Source organism: Petaurus breviceps, unplaced genomic scaffold (genome assembly GCF_028583685.1).
Source record: "Petaurus breviceps papuanus isolate PSGF00001 unplaced genomic scaffold, PetGlider_PUasm1.0 209, whole genome shotgun sequence".
NCBI lineage: Eukaryota > Metazoa > Chordata > Mammalia > Diprotodontia > Petauridae > Petaurus > Petaurus breviceps.
Window position 1 is genome coordinate 187,689 of NW_027185854.1, and position 17,752 is coordinate 205,440.

Sequence of the window (17,752 nt, forward strand, 5' to 3'; positions counted from 1 at the left end):
GTATGCATTACTTTGTTCAGACAGGAGCCCTGCTGAATCTCTGTGTTAATTTCTCTGCTTGTATTTTCTACTTATCTGTAACTAATGTAAGATTGTTGACCCCTTTAGAAGCTGTCTTTCCTTTAGCAGGGCGGAACCTGTGCTAGCAGGCCATCACACTAGCACTAGCCCCGACAGAATGTCCAGGGGCATCTCAAGCTGAGGAAACGCCTAAATCGCTACTCTTCCGCTTCCTTACTTCTGGCGAAGGTGTCATTCTTCCCATCGGCCTAGTCCTCCTGGATCTTCTGCTCCCTTATTCCCAAGTCTGATCAGCTTCCAAGCCTTGGGGATTCTGCCTCCCCAACACATTTCACCTCAGTCCCCTTCTCTCCACTGACATGGTCACTACTGTCACTGCCAGACGGCCTCTCAGTGGATCACCAGCCTCAAGGCTCCCCCAAGCTGCCCAAACGATCTTCTCAGAGTCCAAGTCCAACCATGTCGGTCAAGACCCTCTGGTGGCTCACTGCTGCCTGGTTACTCAAGGTGGCATGTGGAGCCCTTAACCATCAGGTTAGAGATTACATTTCTAGGCTTGTTTCCCATTTACTTGCTTCATTAAACAGTTACCGTCAAATTGGCTTATGGCCCCTCTCAACTTAGCATTCTAATTCCTGCCTCCAAGTCTCTGCCAAGCTGTCCCCCAATGCTTGGAACAAAGTGACTCTTAAAATCCCCAACTTCATTCAAGACAGTTCTTGTCCTACTTCTCCCACACCCTCTCAGGCCTTAGATTCTCATGCATGTCCTCATCCATAGCCAGGTTGGGTGTCTCCACCCCCACCCTGGAGAATGAAAATTCCTTGAGATCAATGAGCGTTTTTCATTTTGTCTTTGGCTCCCCAATGTCTTGCAAAGAGTGAGCACTTAATAAACTGTTTGAGCAGGTGGCAGAGATGGGTGTGATTTTCAAAGACTAAGCCCTCATGTACAGAGAGAGAACAGCAACCTTGAAGCTTCTCTCAAACACAAACTTATTTCCTTTAAGAAAACTCCCACTATAGTCACAACACAAGATTCAAATATAATAGTAATGCATGATGATAGTAATTAATGTTACATTATAGAGGACAAATAGACAAACAAAAGGAAGCCAGTAATTGCCATACCTTCTAGAAGCTTCTTCACTTTTCGAAGCATTTGTTTCTTTACTACCTGTGTGGAAAAAATACCTTATGAGGGTCAAGTGGATGCCAAGAGCACCTCGGGGAGGGCCCTGACAGAATAAAGCCAATCAACTGTCTTCTTTCCTTCTTTTCATTCATCTCCTTCATGGCACATAATTTCATAGTTAAGATACAGATACAGTAAAATACAGTGTGTGTATATATATATATATATAATACAGTAATAAGATACAGTAAAAAAAATTACCAAAAGGTAAACACTGGGTAATATCAAACTGAGATAAAGGGGCAGGAAGATTTTAGTATGAAGGAAGGGTTGGAAAGCAAAGTTTTAAAAACAATAACCACTTCCCTGAAATAAGGATAATCTAAGGATAGCCTTTGGTGTTCAAGTGGTTTCCAAACATCAGGGGTGTCAAAACTAAAACAGAAACAGATTCCACCTGTCAAAAATTGACTTGGAGAACCACACATTAACATTATTTATGCTGTATTGTGTTTTTATTTATTTTGTTAAACATTTGGCAATTAGATTTTAATCCAGTTCAGGTCTCAAGATTGTGGCCTGAAGAGTTTTGCCACATAAAGTCAAGGGATGTGGAAAAAGGAGGGCTCCATCATTCTTCCAGTAGAACAGAAGAACAGGGAACAGAGGGATCATTTTGATTTTGTCTTTATCTTCCTCCTCCACAGTGACCGATGCATATGTAGTGAGCAGTTAATAAATATGGTTGAATTTAAATTTAGGTGGATACTCCAAGGACTATTTATAGAAGAACAAGGCCAAGACAATAAGAGTTTGGCGTGGATGGGTTGGGATTGTGCCCTATTAGGGGAAGAGATCACAGAGTTATAGCCTACGCTTGGATTCAGAAAACCCAACTTCATAAGTTGTAGTAGGACGGCTAGCTAGTTGTCTAAAAAAATCTAAAGGATTTAGGGACCTGAAGGCTCACTAGCATTCCTCATGTGCAAGGCCACTGCGCTGGAGATACAAAGGTGAAGAGCACCTGAAGGAGGAAATAAGGACCAGACTTCAGAAGTGGAAGCTTCAAGATGGTGCCAGGGGAGGATCTGCTGAAGAAGGAGGAACATTCAGCCTGAAGACCATAAGAACTTGGGGATCAGTGACATCTGTTTCACGTGGAAGAGGGATTGGGGAGGTGTGTCCTTCCAAGTGAGAGGTACTCAAGCAAAGGAGAGAACAGTTTCTGGCCTTTCCGATCTCTTTCAACTCTGTAAACAGCTATCTTTATTTTTCTGTTACTCAAGAGAGACACCTCACTCCTGTTAGAGCTATTTCCTTACCCTCCAATGCTGTTTTCACTGCCTGAAAATGCCGTTCCTTCCACCTAAGACACAACTATCCTTTAAGGCCTAATTAAAGTCCTATCCCTTCCATGAAGACTTTCTTGGCCTGCAGTTAGGAAGAGCTGAGTTCAAAACTAAACTCAACCTGCTGCCTTACTTTCCTCATCTGTAAAATGGGGACAATGACAGCACCCTATGACCACCTGCACACCCTCCCATTGTTGTGAAGATCAACTGAGTTAGTATTTGTAAAGCTTTGAAAACCTTAAAGCTATATAAATACTATTGTTGCTGTTGTTATTCAAGTCCACAATGAGCTCTGCCTTCTCTAACTCTAGATCTTTCTGAGGAAGTGTAATGGGAATGTAAATTTTAAAGATCTTCCCTGCCCCTAGGCTAAAGTGCACCTGGAGCCTGGGGTGGGAGGCTTGTTTTTCAGTAGATACTTTTTGATTGGCCAGTGGGTCAATAAGGTTGTGACATTCTCTGAGCCAGGAGAAGGCTATATAAGCCCTGATGTGAGGCTGTGTTTTGGGGCTCACTTTGAGAAGTTTTCTGTGATTTGATCTGGATTCTGGGAAGCCGTTGACCAGAGCCCCCTGGCTTTGAAAAACCCAGATGTTGATTTGGTATGGATGTAATGGTTAGACAGTCTGGAAAGCTGTCTACTTGATCTGTTTCTGTCTTGATAATTCTGCCTGTATACTTTGAAGTTCAGGGTGCTGACCTTTTTCCCCTGAACGAGGTAAACAATATATCTTTGATTAAAGTGAGCTTGTTAACCCATTTTGAGTTGCTTTCCTTTATCAAAGCAGATCCAAGAACCTGTATTGGCAGCAAACCCTGAGGATGCTTGCTGCTACAGGAAGTTGGAATAGCCAGTCTCTAAAGTCCCTTCTAGCTCCCTAAATCTGGACCTGGAGGGTCAAAGACAATCTCTGAATGACCTCAGGCTACCACTGGATATATTTCCCCCTTGGTTTGGCCCCCTACCACAAGCTACCCAAAATTCTCTATCACCATCCCACTCTCCTTTTCACTAAAAACAGTACCAAGATAAATTCCCTAAGTGGACAGATCACAATCACGTGCTGAGTGATTGTGGTTAAAGGGATTTACACCTAGGTGTGAATGACTAATAGCTACAGGCATTTGGTTAACCCAAATCCTCAAGGATCTCAAAAAAAAAAAAAATGAATAAAGGCCCTTGCCCATCTTTTCCTTCCTACACACAAGAATGGGTCAGTAGCTTGCCCCACCCCCACTCTATGCGCCCTCTCAGGGTCACTCAGGTCATCCTGACTCCAAGTGAAGAGCTCTATCCTCTGGGCCACCAGCTGCCCCTCTCCAGGGCCACCAGCTGACCTGTGTCTGTCCAACTCCCTGGAGCTTGCATCCTCTCCCAAGACTTCCTCACTTGGTAATGCCCTGTTAGGAAGAAGTAGAGGTCCTAGGAGGGAAAAGGGGTGTGAGACTCTTTAGAGCCCCAGAACTCTTGCACTCCCATATAGGACAGTCCAAAGACACTGTTCTCACCCAATCCTAGCCTCAAAGGCACCTCTCTACAGGCCCCCGGATGGTGGCCAGAACTTACTATCATGACCTTGGGCAAGTCCATGAGCTGACTTGGGCCTCAGTTTTCTCACCTATACATGGAAGGAGATGGACTGTGAGCCTCTGAGGCCCTTCCAGAATGAGATCTATGATCCTATGATCTCATAGACAAGGGAAGGCAGGAGGGTACCAGACATAGTATTCCTCAGACGGTTTCTCAAAGGGGACAAGGGTAACCTCTAACACAGACAATCTTCTATGGGGTGGGAATGGGCTCTAATGCCTTTGGGAAATGACAAGGGTCCTCTAAAGTGAGGATGTCACTCTCAGATAGTGAAGGTTCTAAGGAAGGGTGGGGAACCCCGGGCCCTTTAGGTCCTCAGGTGCAGCCCTCTGACTGAATCCAAACTTCACAAAATAAATCCCCTTATTGAAGTTCTCTTCTAAAAAGATGTGGAAGGGGAGTCCTCTAAGGGGAGAAATGGTCTTGATTACTCCTGGGAAACTTCCATCCCTCCAAGGGGCAGGGGACTCTCCATCCTCTAAGATGGGAGGGAAGAGGCTGAGTTCCTTTTGGGTGACTGTGCAGTTCTCTAGGAGCGAGGAGGGTTTCCTCTCTCTGAGGGGTGGGCGTCCTCTCTGGGGTGCAGGGTAGTTTCCTCTAAGGGAGGATGGGCTGGGTTGTCTTTCCAAATTTGTATAGTCCTCTAGGAGCAAGTTTCCTTTCTCCAGAGTGGAGTTCTCTCTCTAATAAGGTGACCATGCTTTAAGGGGGGTCCGCATCCTCTAAGGACGCTCCCTGTCCTCCAAGGGGGGGTCCGCATCCTCTAAGAAGCTCCCTGTCTTCCAAGGGGGGTCTCCCTCCTCCAAGGGGGTTCCTCTCTCTAAGCGGGGGTCCCCATCCTCTAAGGGGGTTCCCCTCCCTAAGGGGGGTCCCCATCCTCCAAAGGGGTTCCTCTCTCTCTAAGCGGGGGTCCCCATCCTCTAAGGGGTTCCCCTCCCTAAGGGGGTCCCCTCTCTCTAAGCGGGGGTACCTCTCCTCTAAAGAGGGACCCATGTTCTAAGGAGCTCCCTGTCCTCCAAGGGGGTTCCTCTCTCTAAGCGGGGGTCCCCACCTCCAAGGAGGGATCCATGCTCTAAGAAGACTCCCCATCCTCTAAGGGGTTCTCCCTCCTCCAAGAGGGATGGCAGGGCCGCCCGGGGGAACCGGACTAGCCCCACCTCCCACAAGGCGCAGGTCCCTCTACCTCGGCGCCTCCCCGCGGCCCCTCGTGGGGCGGCGCGGGCGGCGTGACGTGACGCGTCCCTGGGGCCCAGCTCTTACCTGCGCCTTTACGAGCCGCTCGGGAGCTCCTGCTCCGGGGACCGCCGCAGGCCCGGGGCCTCAGCTCTTCCTCCATGACTGCCCGGCAGCTCCTCCCCCTTCCCCAGAGCCGCCAGGGACGACGGTTGGGGGCGGGGCCTCAGCTCGTCCGCCATGACGGCCCCGCCCCCGATCCGCCTCCGCCTCCTTCCCCCAGAGCCGCCTGGGATGTGCGTCAGGGGCGGGGCCTCAGTCCATGACGGCCCCGCCCCCGGCTCCTCCTCCTTCCCCGGAGCTGCGGGGGGCGGGGCCTCAGCTCGTCCTCCATGATGCCATCACCGGCTCCTCCTCCTTCTCCCCACTACAGCCGGCTAGGAGGTGAGGCAAGGGGCGGGGTCAGGGCGGGTCCTCAGCTCCTCAACCATTGACTGTCTCACTGAGGACTCCACCTCCTCCCCCGCCGCGGGACGTGAGACGTGAGGCTGGATGGGGCGGGGCCAGAGGCAGGGCCTCGGCTCGTCCTCTAAGACGACCACGCCACCGGCCCCTCCTTCTCCCCTTCCCAGCCTGCCTGAGGTTCGCTGTGCGGATGGGGGCGGGATCCGGGGCGGGGCCTCGGCACCCCGTCCGTTGGCCGCTCCACCTCCTCCTTACGCCAGGTGGGGCGGGGCCGGGGGCGGAGTCGAGGCGGAGCTTCGGCCCGGCGGAGCAGAGGAAGAGGCCCAGGCCCGCCCGGAGAGTGTCGGGGCAGGTAGGCGGCAGCGGCGGGGGTCTGGTCGCTGGGGAGAGGGCGGAGCAGGGCCTTAGCCCCAGGCCCGCGGCCTGCGGTTCGAGTCTGCAGACTTGGCCCAGACGAGGGGGTGGCCGGGGCCGGATCCGGGGCACGCGGCTTGAATCTGGGCTGAAGCCACCGGGCCCCCAGCGGGGAGGCCGGGAGACGCGGGCACTTCTAGGCAGGTGACTTCAAGCTTTGCTCCTCAGTTTCCCCATCTGTAAAATGAGGGAGTCGCCCACTGCGGCCTCGGAGGTACCTTGGGGTACAAGCCCCCCGAGGCGCAGCCCTGTTCAGCCCTTCCTTCGGACCTCGCCCTGGCGCGCTCCTGCACACAGTAGGCACTTAGTTCACAGGTGTCGATTTCAGGCTCTGATCAATGTCTCGCATGCTCCGAGGCCCTGCAGGGGCAGGGCTCCCGTCGGCAACCGCAGGCGGAGCGTCTCTCACTTGCTTTTGTCTGTCTCTTCCCAGTGCCCCTCGATCCATCGATCGATCGACTGATTTCACACTAGTAGGAGAGCCTTCTTTTATTCGGTTTCCTTCCCAGCCAGGGATGAAGGTACTTAAAGCTCTCCGGGTCTCAGTTTCCTGCTCCGTAAACGGAGGGAGTTGACCCTCAGGTTAGGTGATCCTGAGACCAGAGGAAGGGGCCATGTGGGGGAGAATACAGGGATAAACTCTCGGAAGGCCGGGACTAGTTGCATTTTTTTGGTCTAAGTATCCTCAGTGCTTGGCCCCGAGACCCCTAATCCCTTAATGAATGCAGGTTGGATTGAATGGTGTGCCTTCAGAATCCCAGTGCAACTAGCTACCCTAGTGCTGATGGATGAGGAGGTTGCCCTGGGTGATTTCTAGGGCCTCTTCAGCATCTGAGCCTATGACCCTATAAGGGAGGATTTTTTGATACCTATGACATTAGAATACTGGAATCTCCAATGGAATTGTAGAAGTGAGGAATCCAAGAATGATGGAGCTCCCAACAATATAGAGCAGGGCTTAAACTTTTTCCGCTCTTGACCCCCAGCGCTTCTTAAACTGTATGTTGGAACCCAGTATGGGGACGAAAACAGAGAGCCAGAGTGCTGAATTAGACCTGGGATTTCGCAGTGTTTGGAATGAGCTACTGCACAATGCTTACTTACTTAGCCTTTGGAAAGTGGAGACATCTCAGAAAAAAAATGCATTTAAATATGTAAATGTGGAACCGGAAAACGGTCATTTTACAATATGAACTCCTGTTATTTTAGCATCTTTAATGTTTCCATAGACTGCTAAAGTTCAGAGATGGTTTTTACTAAAGTCTTAGATTCTTTATAATGCTTAGTGCAGAAGTATAATTATATATACCTTCTCCTTAATGGAATAATAACATATCTGCATCAGTTAATTTCAGTGTTTCCGGAGGCTATGTGGTGGGTGTAGTGCTGGGGTGTCAAATTCAAGGCAGAACCAGAGTAAAAGGTAATTGAGAATTGTTTAACAAAATAAAGAAAAATACAATACAATATAAATAATGTTACTTTGTGGTTTTTCTGACATGGCCTGAAGGGATCCCATTCTATTGGAGTTTGATACCACTGATAAAAAAGGAGCATAGGGTCATGCTCCCTTTGGAGTCAAATCTCCTGGGTTCACATCCTGCCTCAACTATGTGACAATGGTCAAATCACTTAACCTTCAACAACCTCCATTTCCTGACCTGTATAGTGGAAAAATAATAAATGTCCTATCTACCTCACAAATAAATAACGTGTGTAAAGTCCTTTGTAAAGCTTAAAGCAGGCTGTATACATTGAGCAATTGTTTTCTTTTTAGTGGGTCTCTGTAGTAAAGCTGAAATAAAAGTTGAAAACTCGAAAATGGCTGTGGAGGAGCTTCAGTCCATAATAAAGAGATGTGTAAGTAATTGTCTTTGAACAAAAATAGGTTTCTCCCTTTCACATTGTCATTTGCACAGTAGTACAAATAGTACACAGTGCTGGACATTGGGGTTTTCTCTTGGGGCAGGGTTGCTTTTTTTTCCCCCACTATGAATAAATATGGGTGGGGGTGGGGTGGGGTGGGAGGGGGGTCAGTGGCTTCTCTAGCTTTTTAAGGTTTTCTGAATTTCAGTACCTTGGCTTCTAAGATAGTTTATTTGTATACTATTTGGGCAAGTTATTAGTGCTGCCCTTCTATTTGGACAATGGGTGAAGATCCAGACTAAATTAATTCATTACATACACGTGTAAATGAATGCTAACTCACCTGGTTTTGTTGTTCTTTCTAAAGCAAATCCTAGAAGAGGAGGACTTCAGAGAAGAAGATTTTGGTCTCTTTCAGTTAGCAGGCCAAAAGTGTTTAGAAGAAGGGTACGTTGCTCAGGTATTAGACATTTTGGAAAATGAAAAGAACAAGGTAAGCCATCATGTTTAACTTTTTATACTTTATTAGGTAGAGAATAGCAGATACCTTGGGTAATCCTGCCCAAACGACTGAGCATTGCACGGGTGTTCTATCCTTAGTGTACATCTAAATAGCTAATACCATTGGGATACTGAGCTTAATAGCTTAAGCCTAACCTTCCAAGGTCATGCACAAAATCACATCTTGGTAAACAGTGTTTAAGATGGGGTTCAACTGAATTTTTTTTTTTCTGTTTGCTATGTAGAACTCTTTTAGTAATGATTTTAAAACAATTTGTACTGTGTGCTTCATAAGAAAAAATAAAATTCAGTTAAGAGCAAGGGTTCATCTTAAGTTGTTGAACAAAATTAGTGACATTTAGGTAGAGGGTTTGATGAATTTAGAGCTTAGGCTATATTTGTACTACTTTCATTGTACAAAATATACCCCAGCTCCAATTTTCTGTCTTTAGGGACTCATCCAAACAATAAATTAATATTGTTCTCTTTTATTCATTTTATTTTTTTATTTTATTTTTTTTTTAAGCAATTGGGGTTAAGTAACTTGCTCAAGGTTACCCAGCCAGTTATTTCTGGGTGTGGTGCTGAGTGTCTGAGCCCGGGATTCGATCTCCAGGTCGTCCCAACACTGGAGCCGGTGCTCTTACTCGCTGAGCCACCTGGCCGCCCCTCTTTTATTCATTTTAAAGAAAGTCACTTGTGGGATAAAGAAAATAGACTCTTTATGGAAAGATTGAAAAAGTACAAGCACAGCTATAACTGAAACAAGAGGAAGTAATGTCAGGTGCAAAGGAGAGGTCCAGGTGAAGAACTAGGAGCAGTTTGAAGAGGGAGACATCATTCTTACCTGGGGGTAGAGGGTTTCAAGAAATGTTTCTTGGAGGAGATGGTACTTGACTTGGACCTTGGAGGAAGGGGAAGGGTTTCACAAGAGATTGGGTGGTAGGAGGGGAAGAGTCTATTCCAGGCATGGAGGGATATGGTGAACAAAGTCACAGTAGGAAGGGCAGGACGAGAATCCGAGAGAGTGTGGCTACGTAAAGGGGCCCATTGACATGTCTGGAAAGGTAGGCTGGGGAGGATCTCAGAAAACACCAGTATTAGGAGTTCACCTCTAGTTGGCAATATAGGAGTTCACCCCTAGTTGGCAATAGAGAGGTACCAGAGGTTTTTCAAGTGGTTGAATGATATCATCAGAATAGAGCATTAGGAAGGTTACTAGAGTAGCAAAGGGAAGGATGGACTGGAGGCAGAAAAACCAATTAAAAGACAATTATAATAGTTTCATGGATCCTTGTGGCAATTTGGAGAGGCCTCTCCTATTTAGTAAGGCTCTTTTCAGAGTCATACACGCATTCAATAAAATATATAGGATTACAAAGGAAACCAATTATATTGTAATACAGTTATATTGAACACATTTATATTGAAATACAACCAATTATATTGAAAATATTTAAAAAAAAAAGGTTCATAGACCTGGGGTTAAGAACTCCTGGCTAGCTGAAAGCAAATGAGGGCCTGAACTAGGGTAGTGTGCAAATGTGAGATATGTGGTGGTGGAAGAAATGATGGGATGCAGCTGGGTAGGTATGTCCTAGGTGGGAAAGAGCCAATGATGGAGGGTGATGGTACCATAAAGAATAAAGATGTTGGGGGAGGGATGGGATTCTGGGAGAAAAGAGGAAAGGCTCCATTTTGGATGTTCACATTGAGCTTCTGGTGGGACAGCCAGGTGGAGACAGTGATATTATATCATGTCGTATTTCGTCCTGTCTTCTCTTACCTGCTGAGAGATCAAGAAGGATGAGGATGGGGAAAGGAAATCCTTGAGCTTTAAGGAGGTCGGTAGTGATCTTGGAGAAAACTGTTCCAGCATCGAGTTCAAAAATGAAAATCAAATTGACAAAGGGTAGAGGCAAGAACAGTGTGAAGAAGTGGAAGCAGCTGGTGTAGGAGGCTCTTTCTAGAAGCTTGGGGGAGTGAGGAGGAAAATGGAAGCCGATAGCTTGAGGGGGTGTTAGGATCAAAGGAAGGATTTGGGCTTTGTTTTTTGTTGTTGTTTTTATTTAGGATAGTGAAGGCCCAAGTATTCTTGTGGCTTGAGAGGAAGGAATAGTTAGAGAGGAAGAGATTGAAGATGAATGAGAGAGGGGGTGGCTGATGGAACAAAATCCCATAAAGGATTGTATGAGATCAAGTATAGAGGCCTGTAGGGTGTCTTGGCCAAGAGAAGGACCATCTTTCACCCTGACATTGCGAGAAAAGAGGGCATATTGGCCAAGGCCTTGAAAATAGGGGCCTTAAATACTAAGCAGTCTCTCCTGAGAGCCTGGGAAAATGCTCTAGCTCAGTGCTTAGCCCTCCCTCTGAAACCTTCTCTGTCTCACTACCCACTGATGCATCTGATCCCTGATGAGCTCTGTTCCTCTTTGACTTTCTGGAGACTAGGGGTCAGAGTCCCTTCTTTTCTCAGTTCAGGTGAGACAAGATTGAACTTAGAAAGCTCCAGTATGTTAAGGAAAATTAAAAAAAAAACTGCCCCCATCATGATGATCAATAACTCACACATGTACATGTTTCATGTTTGCTAGCTCTCTCAAAGAACTTCCATTCAGTTTGGCCCTGCCTGACTGGGCCTTGAGGCTCTATTTCCAACTGACTTTATTTTGGGGAGGCACAGGTGTCCTCAGGCACTGGGATCCTCATCTTATTTGCTATAATGAGACCAGGGCCCACTCCCCCTGAGGGAGCCAGGAATGAAGGAGAGTGTAAAAATACAGAAGAAAAGGAAAACATGTTGGGGGAACCACAAGGGGATGAGATCAGGAGCACAGGTAGGGAAGTTAACCTTGGAGAAAGGAGCTGGCAGAAATAGAGGTGGGAATGAACAGGATACAGACGTCTGAGATTCTGAGGGCAATCTCCACTTTCCCAGTGAAGCGGTTTGTCTGCTGAGATCAAAGCCATAGGAACAGAGCTGAAGGTTGTAAAGGGGGGTCCTCTGAGCCAGAGGGGAGTCAAAGAGTAGAGATCAATGGCGAGGGTCCTCCTGAGGTTAAGCAGTGTTTCTTGGCATCATTTCCTTCAGGTGATCCTTGTATGGCAGGAATGCGAGGTCCCCCTTCACCATCCTTATTGCCCCCCATGAGACTTCCAACTTTTGAGTGTTCTGACCTAAACTTGATGCCTAGACCTGACCCCCATACTCAGGTACAGGCCAGCCAGTGTAAAGGACAAAGGACTATCACTGTCTTGTTCTGGAAGCTGTGCCCAAGATTATATTAGCCTTTGGGCTGCTACAGAACCTGTCTGACTCCCATTACATAGTCCTATTAACAGTCCACTAAAGCCTCCCAGTTGTTTTTTTCAGATAATCTACCATCTTGTTCTTGTGTTTTTTTGGGGGGGATTGCTTTTTGGAGGGCGATTGGGGTTAAGTGACTTGCCCAAGGTCATACGGCTAGTTTTTTGTGTTAAGTGTCTGAGGTCGGATTTGAACTCAGGTCCTCCAGACTCCAGGGCCGGTGCTCTATTCACTGCGCCACCTAGCTGCCCCACCATCTTGTTCTTGTGAAGGTGATTTTTTTTTTTGACCCCAAGTAGACAACTTTATATTTTTCCCTACTGGATTTCATCTAATTAGATTTAACTTAATGTTCTAGCCTATCAAGATCTTTTCGGATCCTGACTATGTCATCCCTTGTGTTAAATAACTTCCAGCTTTCTGTTATCTGCAAATTTAATAAGTGCGTCATCTATGCTTTTATCCAAGTCACTGAAAACAAAGTTCAACAGCCCAGCTCCTGGGGCCTTCTCCTGGAGACCTCCCCAATCACGGAGAACTAATAATGGCCCTCTCTTGGAGACCAGCCCCCAGTTTGGAATCCATCTATACTATGGATTGGTTCCACAAGGTAGAGTGAGATAAGCTGTTTCATCAAAAGCACCACTTAAATCTAGGTAAATTCTATCTGCAGCTCTCTCCTGAGCCACCATAGTAGAAACTCTACAAAGAAGAAATGAGGTGAGTTTGGCCTCACCTGGCTCTGAGGACACCATGCTAGCACTCCTTCTAGACAATCGCCAACCACCTCTAGAACGATCAGCCGGGAATGTTCCCCAAGCTCACTGGTCTGCAGTTTGCAGACTTTATTCTCTTCCCTTTTGGGAAACCACTCCTCTCTTTCTGCAGCTCTCTGCCATTCCACCTGATCTCTGATCGGCCCCTAAGTCAGGGGACTAGGATTCAGAAAAGGCAACGGGCACTGGTCCTTCACTGAGGCTCTCCATGCCTCAAACATACTTATTGGTCTTTAGCTGCCAGTTTCTCAGTTGGCATTTTTGTTCTGCCATTTCCACTGTTAAATGTAACAGGCAAGGGAAGAAAGCTTAAAGCAGGCTGGCTTCACTCTGTCCTCACCAATGCCCATCAGCCCTTCTTCCAGGGGATTAATTAAAAAGCTCCCATTGGTCTCAGTTCTGTGGTGAGTCAGGTGGGCCAATTCCTATTTGGGAGCAAAGTGCTTCCTCACATGAAGCACCCTTCAGTGCAATAGGCAAGCCTGTAAATTGGAAGAAAAGAGACTTGGCGGGGTGACTAGGTGGCACAGTGAATAGAGTACCAGCCCTGGAGCCAGGAGGACCTGAGTTCAAATTTGGCCTCAGATACTTAACAGGTACTAGCTGTGTGTCCTTGGGCAAGTCACTTAACCCAATTGCCCTGCCTTCCCTCCTCCGAAAAGCAAAAAAAAAAAAAAAGAGTCTTGGCAGTTGGTACCTTGGCGTATAAAGGGGAAAATATTCTTCATGAGTTTAAGCACTTGCCATTTTTGAATGCTTTACACACTTGGCCCTCTAATACCAGCTAATGGAATCTCCCTTTAATTTTCACAGCAAAGAGGTTTTTTTCCTCCTTTTGGAGGGCAATTGGGGTTAAGTAACTTGCCCAAGGTTACGTGGCTAGTTTTTTTGTGTGGGTGTTGTGTCTGAGGCTGGAACCGAACTCGGGTCCTCCTGACTCTGGGGCTGGCACCTTTACTCACTGCGCCACCTAGCCGCCCCTAACAGCAAAGAGTTTCAACCCTATTTTATAAGGAAAACTGAGGCCCAGAGAGGGTCCCATAATTACTTTGAAAGTAAGTTGTGAAACCTTATTCTCAATGAATTTGGCTTAGGGAGGGAATGACAATACACACTAAATAGGGTATCTCACTCTACAGGAGAGTAGGGGGGAAGGGGATGAGGGAGGGGGGATGATGGAAGGGAGGGCAGGCTGGGGGGGAGGGAAGTTGGAAGCACCCACTTTTGAAAAAGGACAGGATCAAAGTAGAGAATAGAACAAGACAGGGTTGGGATAGGACAGAGGGAAATATGGTCAGTCTTCCACAATATATCCACTATGGTAATGTTTTGCATTAGCTACACATGTACAACCTATATTGAATTGCTTATCTTCCCAGTAAGTGTGGGTGACGAGGGAGGTGGGGAAAGAATGTGGAATTCAAAGGTTTAAAATCAAATGTTTAAAAAATAAAAATATATATATATATATATAATTATTATTATTTTACATGTAACTGGGAAATAAGATATACAGGCACTGGAGCATAGAGATCCATCTTGCCCTATTGGAAAATCGAAGGGGGGATGGGGGAAGATATGAGAGAGAGCAGATTGGGGGAGGGGATATTCAGTGGGATCGCTGTTTTAGGGCGGTGGGTAGGGGGAAAAATGGGGAGAAAATTTGTAACTCAAAATCTTGTGGAAATGAATGATGTAAGCTAAAAAATTAAATTGAAAAAAGAAAGTCAGTTGTGAAGCAGTGTGTACATAAAGCTTTTTCTTATCTGTAATAATTTGAGGAGAGTACTAAGAATAGCCGTATTTGAAAAGCATACCAGGAGACTTGGCGTTTTGGGGTTTTTTTGGCCTCACTACCTCTGAAAATGTATTTTCAGGTTATCATCAGGAGTATGGGTTGGAATCTTGTTGGCCCGGTTGTTAGATGCTTTTTATGTCATAAAGAAGAAGTTGACAAAAGAGAAAAATGTTTGAAAATGCTTGATTTGCTGGTAAAGGTAAGTTAGTGAATCCTTGTCTTTCTGTAATTCTCGTAAGTTTTCAACCCTTTAGTTCTTGTTATTTGGGACGAAATCTTTCATATCAAACAATTTGTAGACAGGATGAGTTTGTTCTTTTTTGGCCTCTCATTGATCCTGGTGGGAGAATCTTAGAACTGGGAGGGGCTTTTATGGTCAGCCTGTTTTTTTGGAGGCCCCTAGTGGTGATGGGCTTTAACAACATCCCCCGACCAGTCAGTGCCACGCCCAGAACTTTTCCAGGCACTTGTCTCACTGGAACCACTGTGGTTAAAAATGAGAGGGGAAGCTGGAAATCACCCAAAAGAAGGTGAACAGGAGAGATTATGCCGTGTGAATGTTGGTTGAAGGAAATAGCAGAATTTAACCTGGTGAAGAAAAAGTGCATTCAGGAGCTTGTTTTGTTTGTTTTTGTTTTTTGGTCCAGACCTCTGACTTTATTGTGGTGCGTACCTGCATGTATGGAAGCCCTTCTCCTAATGCAGATCCCTAAATCTCACAGTCTCGGGGGACTGTCTGGCAGCCAGGAGTCGGGCACTGTCTTTGTGGCTTCCAGGTCATCCTTGTATGTGCCGTCCCACAAATGCCTCTTGTGGGGTTCGTGTATTTTATGGTAGCCTTAGGGAAGAGGAGTCTCATTTGTTCTGCTTGGTTCCAGGTCTAGACCTGGATGGCAGTTTTGGGGAGGCAGATGTTCAGCATAAGGAAAACTTTCCTGTTAAAACTGGCCAAAATTGGAAAGGGCTGTCTCGCGTTAGAATGGAGCGGTGAGTTCTTCATCATTGAAGGTCTTCGGGGAGAAGTAGACCAGGACTTTTGAGGTTGTCAGTGGGATTCCTGGTGTGGGAAGGAGTGAAACTCAGTGATCTCTGAGGTTATCTTATAAGTAAAAATAGGGAGCAGACCACAGACCAGGATGTAGCTGGTAGCTAGAGGAGGGCTCCAGTGCCCTTTTGGAAAGGCTGAAAAAGTGCTAAGAGGCAATAGCAAGGCAGGCTTTCCATAGAAGCCTCCCAAGAGCAGCCAGGACCTTGGAAAAGGCAATCCAGAGCAGGGGAGGAGGACCCTGCCTGGAGGAAGGGAAGCACTGTTCCTGCTTGCTGTCTGTAAAAGGCCCCTTCTGAGGCAAGGTTAGTGAAGTCACAAGACGGGGCCAACCAGAAAAGAGTAGAGAATTGTGGTTGGCCAGAAAATCCCAAAAGAGAGAGAAGTAAGATCTGTAAGCTCTGGTCTGGGCCCCTGACCATGGAAGGGGCCAGATACTGGGAGCACTGAGGTCTTCGGGAAGTCTGTGGATGGGGGAAATTTAAGGTTCCTCCCCGGAAATCAGCTCCCATCCTCCACACCTTTTATCTTTATCTTGGGAGGTCTGTGTGTGCATTGAAGAGACCCTTTGTGAAGATGGGTGTTTTTGGTTTTGTTTGTGTTGTGATGATTGAGAACCCTAAATGCTGTGCCCTGCATAAAAACACACTCTTATCCAAATATATATTGATATATAGTCAGTATTTTAACAAAAGTTTGCATGGAGAATCCTGTTGCTGCTAAGCAAAGACATTTGTGTAGGTAACCCAGGGGTAGAGTTCTAAACTTAGAGTCGGAAGAACTGAGTTCAAATCCTGCCACAGACACTTACTGTCGGTGTGGCCGTGGGCAAGTCATTTAACCTCTCTTGGTCTCAGTTTCCTCATTTGTAAAATGGGGTTAATAATAACACCTGTTGACTTGTTGTGAGATTCAGATGAGATAGATGTAAAATGCTCTGCAAGCCTAAAGTACTATATAAATGCTTGGCATTGTTTGCAGACAGCATCCATGTGGTTGTAACTGAGGGGCTTCATGGTTCATGTCTTTGTAGCTCTGCCATCCAAAGGAGCTGCTTTTGGGTTTGCTTGAGCTGGTCGAGGAGGCCTCTGGAAATCAGATCTCTGAAGTCCTTCTTCTCTTATTTGTTCCACTGCAGACAGGTAATGAGCATCATGGTATCAACGTATGTAATTGTTTTAGCTCTGTAATTAAACTTGGTTCATTTAAGCCAAAAGCAAAAGTGAAATCACGCCTTACCCAGTAACGCCATTGAACAGAACTTGGCCAGGGTGAGGAGCGTCAAGGGCCTTATTTCAATTAGTCTTAGGCTTGTTGAATTAAGGGCAGATCAGACTCCTGTGAAGTAGTTACAGAGTGTGTAGGAAAAGCTTACTGCTTAGTGAAAGGCCTGATCCTGCCAGTCCTCTGCTCAGAAAGTTACCATGTGTTCCCTCCTCCCCATTGTCTGTAGGATAAATTTAAAACTCTTTAGCCTGGCATTCAAGGCTCTCTTTCAGTCTGGTTCTAGTCAGACTAGAATATTAGTTTGCACTCATTGCATCTCACCTGCTCTTGGCTTCATGCATCGGTGTAGGGACTCTGTCCACATCTACTGTTGAATTCCTCCTCCTTCGAGACCTAGTGGAAGAGCCCCCTGTTCCACAGAGCCTGCCTGGGGCCCTCGTCAGAAGCGATTCCCCAGTCGTCTTCCCCTGACCGAGTCCCTCATGCTCCAGTTGGATTTCTATGCCCTTATCAAATTCTAGTTTGTGTTATGGTTGTGGATGAGCCTTCTTTGTTCCTTTATTCTATTCTGAACTCACTGAGGGCTGAGGCTCATTTTTCAGCTTGTCTGAAACAGAAATCACTTTACCCTCAAGAATCCACTTTTTCTCCTGCCTTCTATGTTTCTGTCTAGGTTGCCTACAGCCCTTCTAGTTGCCCAAGTTCCACCCCCTAGGAGGCTTTATCAGCTCATTCCTCTTGCCTCCACCTCTAGTCGGTGCTAAGCCTTGTTGATTCTTCCTCCTCTGCATCTGTTATACCCACCTCCTGTTCTCTGCTCACATGGCCTCCACTCTTGTTCAGACCCTCATGGCCTCTCCCTCTTACCTGGACTATGGTGAGAACCTCCTAGCCGGTCTCCCTGCCTCCAGCTTCTCAGCTTTCCAATCCCTTCTCCACACAGTGGCCAAATCAGTATTTCTAAAGCAGGTGTCACACCCCATCTCTGGTCAAGAAGCAACTGTTTCTCTCTCCCTCTCCCCACCCCTCCCTCTCACCTCCCCCCCTCTCCCTCTCTCTCTCTTTCTCTCTCCTCTTTCTCT

General features: G+C 46.7%; 2 protein-coding genes across 4 annotated transcripts in view; one reads left to right on the forward strand and one right to left on the reverse strand.

Moving 5' to 3' along the window:
• The window catches only part of LOC138165474 (putative RNA polymerase II subunit B1 CTD phosphatase RPAP2), a 74,967-nt gene extending 69,426 nt beyond the window's left edge, over positions 1-5,541 (reverse strand). Inside the window, exons 1-2 of the mRNA XM_069093835.1 lie at positions 5,359-5,541; positions 1,152-1,197 (exon numbers count right to left, since the gene is read on the reverse strand). Of these exons, the coding sequence (XP_068949936.1) occupies positions 1,152-1,197; positions 5,359-5,434 (122 nt within the window). The 5' untranslated portion in view covers positions 5,435-5,541. The remainder of the gene's footprint in view (positions 1-1,151; positions 1,198-5,358) is intronic.
• Positions 5,542-5,965: 424 nt separating this feature from the next.
• The window catches only part of LOC138165476 (glomulin-like), a 45,095-nt gene continuing 33,308 nt past the window's right edge, over positions 5,966-17,752 (forward strand). Inside the window, exons 1-5 of one of the 3 annotated variants that reach the window (XM_069093836.1) lie at positions 5,966-6,088; positions 7,928-8,010; positions 8,384-8,509; positions 14,478-14,597; positions 16,477-16,585. In XM_069093836.1, coding sequence (XP_068949937.1) covers positions 7,972-8,010; positions 8,384-8,509; positions 14,478-14,597; positions 16,477-16,585 — 394 coding nt within the window. In that variant the 5' untranslated portion in view covers positions 5,966-6,088; positions 7,928-7,971. Of the gene's footprint in view, positions 6,089-6,119; positions 6,291-7,927; positions 8,015-8,383; positions 8,510-14,477; positions 14,598-16,476; positions 16,586-17,752 lie in introns of those variants that run through there. The other 2 variants (XM_069093837.1, XM_069093838.1) reach the window with 2 other exon arrangements.